Raw genomic sequence first — 14,858 nt, 5'->3', positions numbered from 1 at the left:
GAGCCAGAACTGATGTTGATGGTGTAATAAATTTGGCGAGGTGGCGTGACATGATGGCAGCGGCGCCATTATTAAGAATAAAGACAACATATGAGCTCGGCTGAAGATACATGTGGGGAAAACACACTCGACAACACTCGACAGAGAGCGGTTTTGACTTCGGAAGTGGAGCACTCAACCTTGAAAGGGAAATGATCTAAACGAGCGCCAAACGGACTCTGTTTTCCTTCAGAGTGAGCATATAAATACCACGTGTCTTTTTGAACGTTGACACCGCACGAATGCACCTTTAAAGATATTCTGAATAGATCTTTTCGTAGAAATAACACAAGGATTAGAGGCGGCGAGTGTTTTAATGTAATGAATCCACACCTTGTTTAAAACTATACTATGTCTGTTCTGGCTTCCAACATTAATCAACTGAAAACAAGCCGCTTTTGAAGTCAGGGAAGGTTGAAGAGGGATCATGTAAACATTTCAAAACAACCACCCAGTTTTCATTTGCGGAGAGATAAAATAGGTGCAGGGCGTCTCGCATTTTCAATGAACATGGCTGGACGTGACATGCTTTGGAATTCGTAGTTCGCATCACCCGGCGAGCCCCCGCTACCTCTTTTCATCCTTTGTTACAGTGGACGTTTCTCTTCCCCCCCCACCCCCGTCCTCTCCTCTGTTCCGTCTAATGACATGTAGAGTCACAGTGCATAATTAATAGGAAATGAAATATTCAAATGGCCCTTAATGCAGCCTCTCGGAAGAGTGTCTGGACAAGAGGAGCTCCTGAGAACGGCAGAATTGACATCAGAAAGACTATGAGCGCTGGCATGTGTCACTTTCTGGACTTCAAAGGAAGGCTGTTTAAAAGCTTTCTGGCAGGATGACAGCCCCTAATGTAAATGGCCACAATAAAACAAGTTAAATAGACATTACTTAAACAGTCAGCATTTTACATATCACTGAAGCTAGCTGCCCAGGTTTTAATGATGCTCTAGGAGGCTGACGCCCTGAAAGGTCTTTTCTAGTATAGTGTTGGCGGGACCAAGTATTGTTTATTCCCAAACACACGCAGCTGTTTCAATAGCTAAACATCCGCCTGTTTTTCCTTAACTTATTGCATTATGTAAAAGAATTATGCTTATCTACTGATTTTGTTTACTCATATTGCTTGTCTTTGATGGGTAAACACACTTTCCAGGATGGGAAATACAATGTGCGTGTTTGCGATATGCGATAAGCAGAAACCAGTTCTAAGACTAATACTCTACAAACTGTATTCCAATCATTAAGCAATGTGAATTTTAAAGAAGATAAATATAAGACGACACGAAAACTCACAATACAGAGTTCGACCTTTCAAATATCACTGGTTATAGATGCCCCAGACCTTTGTAAAAGCGTCCAATCTGTTATATAAACCGTTGCCCCACCCTTCCTGTTCTGCTGGAAACACACACATTGTGACTGGTTTCCTTTTTTTATTTATCCGAATTATCATCCAGCACAAGATATTTTCCTTTAAAGACATAATAAATACCCATACGGTTTAAAACAACACTGCCGCACGTTATCGTTTGTTGTTGCTGGCTCGGCTGGCGGAGATCCACGTGACGTGAGGGCGCATCTCTCACCGTTCCTCGCTACGTCGCCCCGGGCCCCCATCTCTAGCTACCCAGAAAACTCTTATCATCCAGCTAATTTACTCCCTGATTTCTTTTTATGGTTCTTCAGGCCTGTCGGGTGGAGGATGTACATGTGGGAATGTTTAGCACATGGACGGTTAACACCTTCAGCGTGCCAGCTGAACTCTCACCCAGCCTCGCTTTTTACAAAGGCAGCTTTGTAGAGCATCTCCAAATGTTTTCTCAGCATGTTCCAAGCAGTTTAGTGCAGGCAAGAAAAGTAAACAAGATGTTGCCACGATAAAAACACTTGTGTAAACATTGCAGAGTGTACTTAAAGAGAGAACTTCTCTCTCTCTCTCTGGCTCACTCTTTTTCAGCTCTGAAATGCTACATTTCTCTTATTTCAATAAGCAAATGGTGAATCATGGGTTTGGCCAATAGAAAAAAGGCAACGATGTGAACCACAATCCAAAAACATATGAGATCCGTGGTTTAGAAACTCCAGTGTAGCAAACTTTCTTAACTCTTGGCGGACAAGAGTGAATGCACTTCTCATTTTTCTTCACAGGTAAACAGATTCGAGATAGATTATGTTACTATCTGCAAAAGAGCCTGGGCCAGCTTTAAACACGCCCTCAAATAAACTGCCACGAGGAGCCTGCTGTTTAAAACCCAAGCTTCGACCCTGAAAGAAACAGAAGTGGAAAATAAAAAATTAAAAAAACACACACAAGACTGAGAAAAGGGGGTAGGAGTGCAGCTGTGGTTCTGCTTACCACTCGTTTTTCTCCTTGGTCTCGGCTTGTGGGTCTTTGAGCCGGGCTTGTTTTAGTTTGAACCCGGGATAATGGAACAGTGTCATATCTTGTTTAGAGTGGGACTAATACAGCCTGACACACACTAACTGATCTGCTGCCACACGGCACATGTTCTCATCATCTCATCACAAACACACACACATAGTGGAGATTAAGTGAGACCAGGTCTTCCTCAGAGAAGGGACCAGGGTGAACGCTGTGTAAACGGTGCACCTTTAGCCTGATCTTTGGTTTAGGTGTTATTTAGGGAGCGTGCCGCTGTGTGTTGGCCAGTATAGAATGGACTTTAACAGCATGGACAGGTCAGGCGTGATTCAGTTGAGTAAATACATAGTGGGCAGGTGAACAGACACTGGTTGCAGGTAAAACCAATGCAACAGTTAGAGCTGTGGTGCTTCAGATACCAGTGTGGTGCTTCAGATACCAGTGTGTGGTGCTTGTGGGGGTGATGCAGATTGATTTTGGAAATGCCACAAGTGTATTAAGCAATTGCATTGCATTTTTTTTTTTTTTACTGAACCCAAACTTTTGCATTTTACATATTTGTTTTTCATAGTAGTAAAAAACTACACTGAAAATGTGAGTGGCACAGCTCAAAGTAAATCCCAGCACGGGTCTCAAATCTAGGCCCTAGCCCGGCGCTTGTTCATCAGCTTATTAGTATTCTCAGCCCAAGTCCGGCTGGAACCCGTTTTTTTTTTTTCCTCCCCATTACACAGCTTATAATACTGTTGTAGCCATTAGAATAGTTCAGGTTTGATTTTAATGGCAAAGTAGTTGTATTTCTTTTCGTTTCTTTATTAAGTTAAAATGATTGAAGCATTTTTTGTTTGTTAAATTAATTTTTTGTTTTAAAGCGGCCAAGTGGCGACAGGGAGTTGACCACATGTTTGATCCATTTAGCCTCTCAAATCAACACTTGACTTGCCTACAATACAATTCATAGATATAAAACACTTCAAGCATATCACAATGTTAGTTTAAACATTTATTATCACCACCACCACCACAGTAAAAAGGCATTTTTGACAAACTGAGGCAGGCTGCTCTGCTGCTCGCAATGGCGCTAGTAAACGAAACGGCCTATACAATCTAAAAAAAAAGAAAAAGAAAAAAAAGCAGGTTGTCTGACCTTATGCCTAGGCTATGCATTAAAAATCAAGGCTTCACCACAGAACATGGCCATTCATTGTTCAAGAGTTTCCAACAGTTAGACAAAAAAAAGGGGAAAAGACCAAGTGTAAATGCCCTCCGAAACACTTTCGAGACGGATTTAAATCCAATCACTCAAACCACTTCAGGTGGTGGTCTGGGACTCATTCCAGATGAAACTGGACGAATGTAAATGCATCTGGTTGTTGAAACCACATATGTAAATTTTACTTTAAGTGTGTTATAGGCTATATGACATGCTATAGCCAGATATGACAGTGCTACTACAACACGAATTGCCACAGTAGAGTAGCTGAGTAGCTCTTCAGCAAGTCAATGAGAATAAAACTGAAAGTCACAGATGCTCAAAACACAATCATCTTCATTAGAAGTAATGAGACTAAATGATCTTACCAGTTCTTATGCCGCTCTCTCTCCTATCGCGGTCTCTGATCTTGAAATTAGCTGACGATAAATAAAATGCAACTCGTATCCGTTGCTTTCATTGACGTGAACTCCGGTAAATTTGCCTATAGCACAGGAATTGGTTGGATTGGATTTATATTCGTTTTGCGGAGACACATTTATGTGGCCAAGTGTAAATGTAACCGTTTTAACAAATCAGATAGATGTCCGATCAGAGAAAATGCATGAAGTGACCAGGTGTAAAAGGCCCTATAACTCTTCCAGCTGCGCTGAAGGCACGCTCGCTGCTACTGCTGCTGGCAGGAACACTAAACATACATGGTCTCGTTTTGTTTCCACCAGCGCAGCACATCTCATAGTTTCTTTTCATTAATTAATGTTGAAAATATAAAAAGAAAGAGAAGCCTAAACCAGGCCCGATGCGTGTGAGCTATGACGTGAAAATCGGCCTAAAGCCCAGCCCTAGGGGCGTAAATAAGTCGGGCCCCGTCGGACTCCTAAATGTCAGTGTATTGTGGGTGGTTGTCAGGTTGTCGCTAAGTGGTTGCTGAAGTGTCCTAAGTACTTATTAGCTTGTTCTGAGTGGTTGTTGGATGGATGCTTATTGGACCATGTTAAAAAGTTTGTCAAAATCCTCAAGTATGAGGAATATGAATAGCAAGCACCAATGATATGTTTCTAAAAACCAGAAGAGAGAAATCTCTTCTACTTTGTCTGTAAAAAGGCAGACAAGGGCAAACCCACTGTACTCTCAGAATGTGGCCCACCGTAGATAAACATCCTCACTTGTTTGTTTTGGGACAAAGTGTCAGTAATCACCATGGGGACTGCAGTTATCACAGGCAGCACAGAACCCTGAGGAAAACCACACCACACCACAGAGAGCAGGCAAAGAGCAGCACACCACACACCCACGTCAAGAACCCAGCCCACACACCGAGAGGAAAAATCAAAAAAAGAGAAAGATCAGGAGGAAAAGGATTGAAAAATACTGTGATGGGACACTAGGTTTGACTAGGTTGATCTAGAACATGTAAAAAAATACAGTTATGTACATGATTTCTTTCGAAATTTGCTATGGACTTATGATTTAGACATAATCCCAATATTTAATAGGATTCCAACATAACAAAAATATCCTTTATAGTGGGAAATGTATGTTCTAAGAGCTTTAGTTTTAGTTTTGTGTTGGAATCATATATGAAACTATCCTATATGGAATCCTTCATATAAACTCCTACTGTATTAACAACCTTTAGGATTGGTTCTAAAATATGATTCCAATTCCAAAGGCTAATTCCAATTCGAACCATGTATACATTCCATTTTTCAATCCCAGGTGTGTGTGTATGAGTGTGTGAGAGAGATACTTACTTCAGGAACGACTGAAAGTCATCAAATACAGCTTCACATCCTGGCCATTTACAGACGCCGTGACCATAGAGAGGGTGACTATGAGGGGAATGATCATCCAACGCTGATCTATAAGAAGAAAAGACACATTTCTGTGATATCCAGACTGCAAATATTTGACACACACACACACACGCACACGCACACACACACACACACACACACACACACACACACACACACACACTCACGCATCATTGGACTTTCATGAAAGAGGCTAAAGAGTAATTAATCTCCATAATACTACTAGATGTAATATTAATGGCTTATCCACTAAAATATGACAACTAATAAAGAAACCTTCCCCTTCAGCACAAAAATACACTGCAGCTTGTTGTTTTATTGACACAGCACAAACTCTCATATGACCACTGACTTCTACAGGAAGATTTCCCAGCCGTGTTATCTCTGCTTGTCAGCCTATCACAGCCCAGTGCTGGCCAATCAATAGCCAATTATAGGTCTCCTCTGATGCACATGGAGGAACGCTTTGATCAGGGCAGCACGGGGCTCTGAGAGACAGCATGTCCTTTAGCCCTGACCACTGAACCGTGGCCCCTGCCGTCCACCTGGAGCAACAAGTGTTTCCCACAACAGGAAGCTCCCAAATCCATCTGGATTGTTCCCGCCAAGCGCAAACAGTAAACACACCCCACCTGTTATCAATTTATCCGCTTGCACAGGATCATCAACAGCTCAGAACAGCACAGTTTTATATGAACTACACTGCAGGCACTTTAAGCTTAGCTGTGAAGAGCCACCTATTTTTTCTCAATTTCAACAGTGTTGTTTTATCTGCAGAAGGGAAGGTATTGGCAGTTGTTGAATTTAAAAATCTAGTTGAACTGAACATAAAAGTTTAGACCTTACTGAACACCCTCATCATCTCCAATTATCAACATTTAATAACTATTAACACAAAGGTTTTTTATCAGTGCAAGAATGAAATAATAGAAAAATTGGATTTGTCAGTGAAAGACAAAACATGAACGTATACATATTTAGGCTTTAAGGCTTATTTAAAAGCAGTCGCCTTAATATTCATGCCTTATGTAATTTTTTAATTAAAATGTATGTCAAATATATTACAATTTCTTTTTAAACAAGAAATGTGCCATGCCACATCTTGTTTAAATTCCAAGATGACATTGGCCATAGCATTATTAATAAGAGTTAAGTTATGAAAATCCTAAGGACTTGTGAATCAGGAAACAAGGCTCATTTTAAACAATGGATGACCAAACAGTTTTAAACAACTCTGAGGAAGACTGACAGACTACAAGGGTGTTCTTTCTAGCCTGACCTCATTTATTCCAAACAAAAAACAATAAAGACTGAGTCAAAGCTTGTCAGTGATCTTGTCTGTCTTTTGAAGTGTGTGGTAATTTCTTTGGTTTTTAGGCTAAAAAAAAAAAAAAAAGGCTTTTTTGAGTGACAACCAAAAGACAGACAGACTTGAATCTAAACAAATTATCTTGTAACAAGTAAAAAGGTGACATTTTGCATTCAAGGTTAAGTAAAAAATGGCCATAAATAATAATAATAACAAAAAAAACAGCAAATCAAAATCACCACTACATGTGCATTTATACACTTGATCGGCTCTTACAGCACCAGCCTAAATGCTTTCCTGTGAGGCTCTGTCATATCATCTTTCATTACATTATGGTTTAGGATCGTATTATCACGCACTGAGTACCTAAGTATCATCGCTGCTGACCTAACGAAGAAGAGAGGTCTGACGTCTGGAGAGCTCAGACAGGAACTGAGCACTTTGTCACAACACTATTACTCTCCCTCACGTCTTCATGTGGGGAGAAATCAAAGACGCACTCCTCCTCCAAGTCTACTATCAAATCCCCAGACCCCCGACTCAATCCTTTAGAGTATGCCCAACCACACGGCCCCCTCCCAACCCCCCAAAAATGTTTTAATTATCATTTGCAGAGTTGAAGATCAATTAAAAGGGAGGTTAAGGGGCTCGTTTAGGGGGGCAAATCTGATTATTTATCTCTTTAAAACAAATTGTCTGGGTTTTAATCCCCCTGAGCGTAGCATTCCTAAAGGATTCTGGGAGGAGAATGAAGAGAGGTGACTCAAACTGGGTCCCTTCCATTGAGGAGAACTGAAAACTGCTGAACAAGGTGTCTCTATATTTGTTAAATGAAATAATAATAATAATAATAATAATAAATAAATGTATATATCTTTTAGACCCTGACTAGAAAAAAATAAAAAAGAGGTATGGGCCTGTTGGCCTTTGGTCAGATAGCCGACACCTCATTTTCAATCACCTTAGAAAGGTTCACACGGGTCCATGAGTGTTTTTTGTCCCTTATCTGAGCGCCGATGGGTCGGGTGGACTGACACGTTGAAGGCTTTTATCATATTTGGGTGTGTATGCGGTGGATGTCTCTGTGCAGGCACCAGTGGGAGCCGATGGAGGCTGCTAAAAGCAGGGTAGCATCGCGTCTAAACATGTACAGAGTGATTGAGTTTCTCTCTCCTTCCTTTAAGACGGAAGTGAAAAGACAGTGAATGATGCCGCTGGATGCACTTAAGGTTTTAGTTGCAGGCGTCGCAGCGACTGGCCAGATTTGATATGACACATGAAACGGCCTGTGCGGTGTTTAAGACCCCGGCGGTAAACCAATCTGAGAGAGCTAGAGCAGAGCAAGTCCATCAGCGCGCAGCCGCCCGCCTGTTTCACGACAAGAGGGACCTGGGAAAACCACATCAATTAAAAGTTCATTAACGTTCGTGTGTGAGGAGTCCACATTTCTTTTCTCACACTCCAAACCCTGGATTTCGAGCAATGGAAATCCGTAGATGGATTAGAAATCAGTGTTATGTTTTCTTGGAGGGCCATTGGGTGTAGTGATAAAGCGCATTTACTAATAAAACTACAAAGATATTAATGCTACATGGAAAATTATCAAAGTGCCAAGTTATTAGCAGTGTCACTCTAATTTCCCTCTGCATTTGTATAGTAATGATTTGGAAGCATTTCTAGCACTAATTCTGCAGCTAACGGAAGGAAGAGAGAGGGCTGATCACCTGCTCCTTTTTTCTGACAGATCTAAGATACTCAGTCTACAAAACGCCTTCTTCACAGCATGAGTGCTAAACTGCTGTTGACGTCTTCTTTAATCTCTGACACCGAACGAGAGGCAGGGAGAGAGAAGCAGTGAGCTTTCCAACATGTCTTTTTGAGCGTTTCAAGCCTGCTATGGCACGAAAAGGGTTGTGGTGTTGTGATAGAGGACTAGATGTTTGTGCACTCTGAGGAAAAAGGGTGATAGACTGGAGAAAAAGAGCTACTAAAATAGAACAAGTGAGCATACGAGTGAGTTTCTTGGTTTCAAAACCTAGTGAGCTGCCTACCTAGACCTAATTATTCAATTAGGGGATATTTTCTGTCCACTGGTATGATTTCAAAGCAAAAACAAAACAACAAAAAATCATTCTAGTTTTAAAGAGTAGATTCAAAGAGCTTTAAAACTTTTTCTTCAATTACATTTTCCACTCAATAAAAAAAAAGTTAGAATGTTAGCCAAAACTTTTGAAGAGGTTTTAAAGAAGTTGAATTTTTTTGAATTTTTAAAGTCTGCGTGAACCGGAAGTTGCAAACGACTTTTCTCCAGTGTTGTGACGTATTTCCCAGTGAAAAGGAATATTGAACAGAGGGCAGGGTTTTACTCTAGCGCTCCTCCTCTCCATATCTCGCTCATAGCAGACTAACGGTTTGAGAGGAGTGGTTAAGCGTTTCCCAACCCAAGCCGTCAAACTGACATCATCAGAGAAGGGACGCCATTCCAGACCGGAAGTAACTTTTCAGACTTTGATTAAAGATTACGATGGCAAACTATTTTTTTCTGTGTATTAACTGTTCACCACAAGACTAGTACTCAACTATGCTGCACACAATTAATGCAGCATATACGTATCATTCATCGAGAAGGCAATCCCAGAATGCACTGCAACAAGCTCAGTAAAAAAAATCCATCCAAAGTGCAAGAGAGAAACATTCATTATAAATGCTTAATTTCAGGGTAGGCGATTTATTCCAGAAACATTTGTGCTATGCTGGTTAAAAGTCTCATCACATAGTGATAGAAATCACTAAGTTAAGTGGTCTAAATATATTTATATGTATACATCTCATCTGTGGAAGGCGTAGGACCATAAAATGTTCGTCCAATCATTGCATTGGGTCAATATTGTGAGAGTTGAAGTTCTACGCTTAAAGCATTGTGTCATTAGCGTAGCAACATGTAAAGCTGTTTTGAAACAGTAAAGCTGCTTTGAAACAATCTATATTGTAAAAAGCGCTATATAAATAAAGGTGCCTTGACTTGACATCAAAACAAACCAATAGCGATTCAAGTCTCTTATTTGTGTGGCACAAATGAATGAGAAAGAAAGATAAAAAGAAAGAAAGAAAGAGAAAGAGCAACTTGTATGAGTTCTACAGCATCAGATCATGGGCAGTTACCCTGACATGTTGAGCAAACCTGTCATGAAATCCATTCTGCTCTACACTGGTACATAAGCAGATAGACATGTACATGAACTCTCCCTTTACCTTCGGCTAAATGTGTTTTCATTCGCATTGCTTTCATAATGACACGTTGGTTTTGATCAGCCAAATCTGAGTCAGATGTGAAAAGAGAGAGAGACACAAATAAATGAGCTCACAGTGCCTGGAGGCTTCTCACCAGCGGTTCAAAGATCAGGCCTGAGCACATGAAAACAAGCAAACGTGTTATAAACCAAATTAATCTCTTCCTTAAAGACACAGTGATGCAACGCTTCCTCCAAATAAATCTTTAAGTGTCAGGGCTTTAAAGAGGCTTTCCAGTATTTAGCAAAGTTGTGCTGTGTTGTGCAACTGTTACTGTATTAAATTAACTGCTCTTTATTTGCCACACAAAATGAAATGATTCGGCAAAAAATGAACTGTTCTGATGACAAATCGCTATAAAATATTTACAATATAACTATTTAATATAATTTACGATATTTGAACTTTAAAAAAAATATATATTCATTCTGCTTCTTATATCTTATAAGAAGCAGAATGAATATATTTTTTAAAAAGTTAAAATTTCCACATAAATAAATAAATAAATCAGAAAAAGTAAAACATCCCTTGAACTGCAATACAGCTAAACCATGCCTGTTGTAATTCTGTAATAATTAAAAAGAAAGGAATTTCATTACAGTAATCTAACCTTTGTAACAGCACCATTCTCTTAGGTGTTTGACTGGAATTCCCTGATGAACAGGATTGAGTAGACAGACCCGGTCCTTAATGAAAATTCCAAGGTACTTGGAAGCAATAAATGACTATTTATTTGCAGGAAATGCCCTATTGGCACCTGTCAATCAACTTGGCTTCCCTTGCAGCGATTTCCACCTTCAGAACTCAATCCAACTGAGTATATAGATTTTAACAAGAGTTAAATCTCAAACTGTGCTCAGATTTGCCAAGAAACCAAAGTCTGCGACCAAAAGTGACCTCAAACTCTTCTCCTCCAATTCTCCCCAAATCTCAGGTCAATGGCTGTTCGATCTTACCCCTCTCTCTTGAGCGAGTGGCTGATGTACTGGCCGTTGGTGGATCCATGCTGGTTGTGGTTTTTGAGGGGAACGGGGGAGGGGGACGACAGGTCCAGACCCCGGTGACCGTTATTGGTCGCGCTGTTCTCCTCCTTCACATAGCTGTTTGTCACCTCCTTCCACAGCTGCTGCAGTTCGACTGGAATCATGCCTGCCACAAACAAATTGGATAATTAAATCAATTAACAGCTAATCTGGTTCTACTCATGGCATAATTAAATAAAAAACAAGGGCTCAGTAAACAAAAGGGGGCATTAATTATTCCACTACAGGCTGATACGCAGCGTCTGCCCTCTCGCTCTGCCATTCTCTCTCTCTCTCTCGCTCTTTTCCCCCTACGTGCTTTGCGAAGCGTGTTTGTGTACAAAAATTCCCTGGCATTCACGCACATTTCATGCTTGAAGTAAATAATTAACATACAGACAAGGCATGAAATCTGAATAATCACCATTATTTCTCTGACAAGGAACTCAGGCAGTTCTTTCTCACACACACAAAACAAGACCACAAAAACATCCCTCTCCATGAGAGAGAGAGGGAGAAAGTGAAAGAACGAACAAGCCCCCAGGGTAATACTCTCGAAAGCATGTTAATGTGCAAAATGCTTAAAGTTTTGCACCGCCTCCAATTGACACAGACGACTTAAACCTCATTTAACAAGTCAAGCACACTGCGGCTCATACGTCCTTTGAAAAAAGAGAGAAGAAGATAAGTGGGAAGAAAAATGGCTTGAAGACAAGATGTTGCCTCAATTCTGTGACAGACACACAAACACTTACATGCACACCCACATACGCAACGCAAAGTGTTTCATGTAGCTGACTGTACAACTCAACGCTAGCAGGCTGAGAATTAGAAAGGGCTAACAATGAAATTAGCCCATTGGAGTGGCCAAGGACCTCCCTTAGTTATATTCAGAAGTGTTAAATACTGAATATGAATTGAAGCTATGAATTATATTTGTTAAATTTCCATATTAAATATATTTTTTATGTTTAAGAAGTCTCTTATGCTTAACAGGTCTGCATTTGGTCTGAAAATACAGTAAAAATGGTAATATTGTGAAAAAGTATTACAATTTATAATAGATTTTCTAATTTAAATGCATTTTAAAATGTAATTTATTTTAGTGACGGCAAATTTTCAGCAGCCAATACTCCAGTCTTCAGTGTCACTTCAATGTTGAGAACAGTTGTGCTGCTTAATATATTTGTTTAAACCGATAATCTTTTTTTCAGTCTTCTTTAATAACTTGAAAGTCCAAAACAACAGCATTTATTTATTTTGCAACATTATAAAAGTCTGTCCAGTCTAATAAAAACTTTTGAACAATAGTGTATAATATAAATATATACACAGAAACACACAAACACATTTTGACACATCTGACTACTATAACTACCATTATGTTGCTTCAGGAATAGGGCATGTGAATGGAACGCTGAATGAATCGCACCCACTGTGTGACTTTATACATTTCTTTGTATGTCTTGTGAAATTAAACAGGAAGGGGCTGTTTTGGGCGGTGGGGGATCAATCGCTTAACATCACAATTAAATCGATTTTCGAAATGAGCGAAAGCAAATGGAGAGCAATTTTTGTCTTGGTTATCTTCATTCGTCTCCTTGTTTTCCCTCCTCCTCCCCCCTCGCTCTCTCATTCTCTCTCCTTCATAATTCTCTTTACAGATACCAGAAGTGGCCTCTTTCAAGCGCTCCGGCGCAATGCATTTGTGCAAGAATCGCTTAGTCTTAATTTATTCCTGTTGTGGCAAAATAACGGCGAGGTGAAGATCTCAATACGATCAGCAGAAAATATTTTTAATTTGATAAGCTACTAAAGATTTTAATTATGTCAGTAATGGAGAACAGTAAGCTAATGAGGCGGCTAAGACTCCAGAGAGAGAGACAAAGAGACAGAGCGAGAGAGACTAAAAACTGTGAAATGAGTCTGGTAGGACTGCCATAAATTCGCACAAGATCGTTTGCATATAAAAGAGCCAGCGGAAATTATTGCAGGACGAATCAATAACCTTCCCACGTGCCACGTGGCATCTTTCGCTTCCTTGGTTTTTTTTTTTTTGTGCCATCTTGCAGTGTTTTAACGTCCTCATGAAACTGACGGCGGTGTCCGAAGGTATCGACTTGCTTGTTTTTTTTGTCTTTGCTGTTGTCATTGTGAGGGAGGGAAAACTTGCCCGTGTGGATTCAAGAAGGTCACGGCGCTGGTGATTGTTTTTGGGTTTGGACATAGAGGGGAACAATCATTTTCCCCCCACTTGGAGCGCAGTGACAGTGTGCAATGTATTTTTAGCCGACGTGCTTGACAGGGCGGCCCACTCTCCCTCAATTACCCACAAGTCCAGGTGACCCCGACACCACTGTTTACTGAAACGAATCCAAGCCGGAGGGGGGAAGGGAGCTGATGAGAGGGGTAACAGAGTGGGACGAAGCTGTCTTGTTGTGTCTGACACCCCCTATAAGCCTTTTTCCTCTGCAGGTCTATATCTCACTCTAAGCCTTGGTTTCCATCCCGTATCCATCTTTTTCATAGATGCATCTCCCAAACTGTCTGCATATATCTTCACATGACCTCTCAACCAATCTGGCAAATGCTACAGCATTATCCTCATTTAGTAGCCGATGATGGATGTAACATTTCGCAGCTAACACATAGCATTAAAACAGTTCTTTGTCCTTAAATCCGTCTTGCAAACTCCAGATCGCTTTAACGGCCCTAAAGTCATTTTTCAACACCGCACCTCCTCTCATTAAAAGCCAAAGATACACGCTTGCGTTTTTAAAAAATGGATGTCATTGAGACGTTTGACTGATCGCTGGCGAAGCAACTCAATTTTTACCGCAGCAGGTAGCGGCGACACCCAGACAGGGGCCCCGAACTCTCGCTTCAACCTTTTCCTGTCCTTGTACCCCGGTACCCTGGTGACCGTGTTCGAGCAAGCGGAAAGTTGATTTAAGGTTCACAACCACATTAGTTGTGGCCCATCAGCAGCCCGATAAAAAATGTTGTCGCGCACTGGGGCCGCGGAAATCAGTGACCACGTCTTCCTCGATGAGACTGCCACGGCACCACTGGGGGCAAACTGACACTACTATTAGTTTATTGTTCTGTGAGGCAGAGATCTTCTCTCCCTCCTGTTAAAGGGGTTATGATCACTGGGGCCTTCGATATGCAGCCCTTAGGCCTAAAATACGTTCCTCCCTAATGCTACAGAAGCTATTAAACAGTGCCACACTGCCAGCCAATCAATCACTGCCAGCGAGGCCGGACGAGGGGCCGGAGTCCCCTGATGGGTCCGCGCGCACATCGCGCATCATGCCTGGACACATTCGCTGCTTTCATATTAGTGGCAAATTTGTCTTGTCGGTGTCCTGTGGCCCTTGACTGGACAACTTGACAACTAATGTGCGGCTGGGGATGAGAATGAACTCCAGAACTTGAGGGATTCACAACATGTGTGTAGGAGAGCACAGATTTAGACGAGAGCACGCTAATAGTGGAAAATGAGGTACAAACATAAATCCGGCAGCCACAATGTAGACAACCAGGCCTCTTCTGCCTAATCCCATTCTGTTCACACAAAGTTGAGTTATTTACAAAAGTGAAAGCAAATTAATTCAAGAAAAGGTTTGACCTCATGTACCACGAAGGAATGGTTTCCACCAATTTTTTTATTTTTCAATTTCAGCAAAATTGGATGGATTTAGTCAACAATTTAGTCAAAATGTCAACAATGGATCCCTATCGCTTTATTCATTCAAAAAAAGATAAAAAGTGAAAAACA

The 14,858-nt window shown here is 40.8% G+C and overlaps 1 protein-coding gene across 13 annotated transcripts in view; it reads right to left on the bottom strand.

The window, feature by feature from the left end:
* Nucleotides 1-14,858, bottom strand: part of foxp1b (forkhead box P1b) — a 196,968-nt gene that overhangs the window by 19,762 nt on the left and 162,348 nt on the right. For all 13 annotated transcript variants that reach the window (XM_084129443.1, XM_084129454.1, XM_084129453.1 and 10 more), the window contains 2 exons: nt 11,012-11,204; nt 5,393-5,500 (listed from right to left, as the gene is read on the bottom strand). In XM_084129443.1, coding sequence (XP_083985569.1) covers nt 5,393-5,500; nt 11,012-11,204 — 301 coding nt within the window. The remainder of the gene's footprint in view (nt 1-5,392; nt 5,501-11,011; nt 11,205-14,858) is intronic.

This window comes from Abramis brama (assembly GCF_963993115.1).
Source record: "Abramis brama genome assembly, chromosome: 11".
Lineage (NCBI taxonomy): Eukaryota > Metazoa > Chordata > Actinopteri > Cypriniformes > Leuciscidae > Abramis > Abramis brama.
This window is presented reverse-complemented; position numbering and strand designations above follow the sequence as displayed.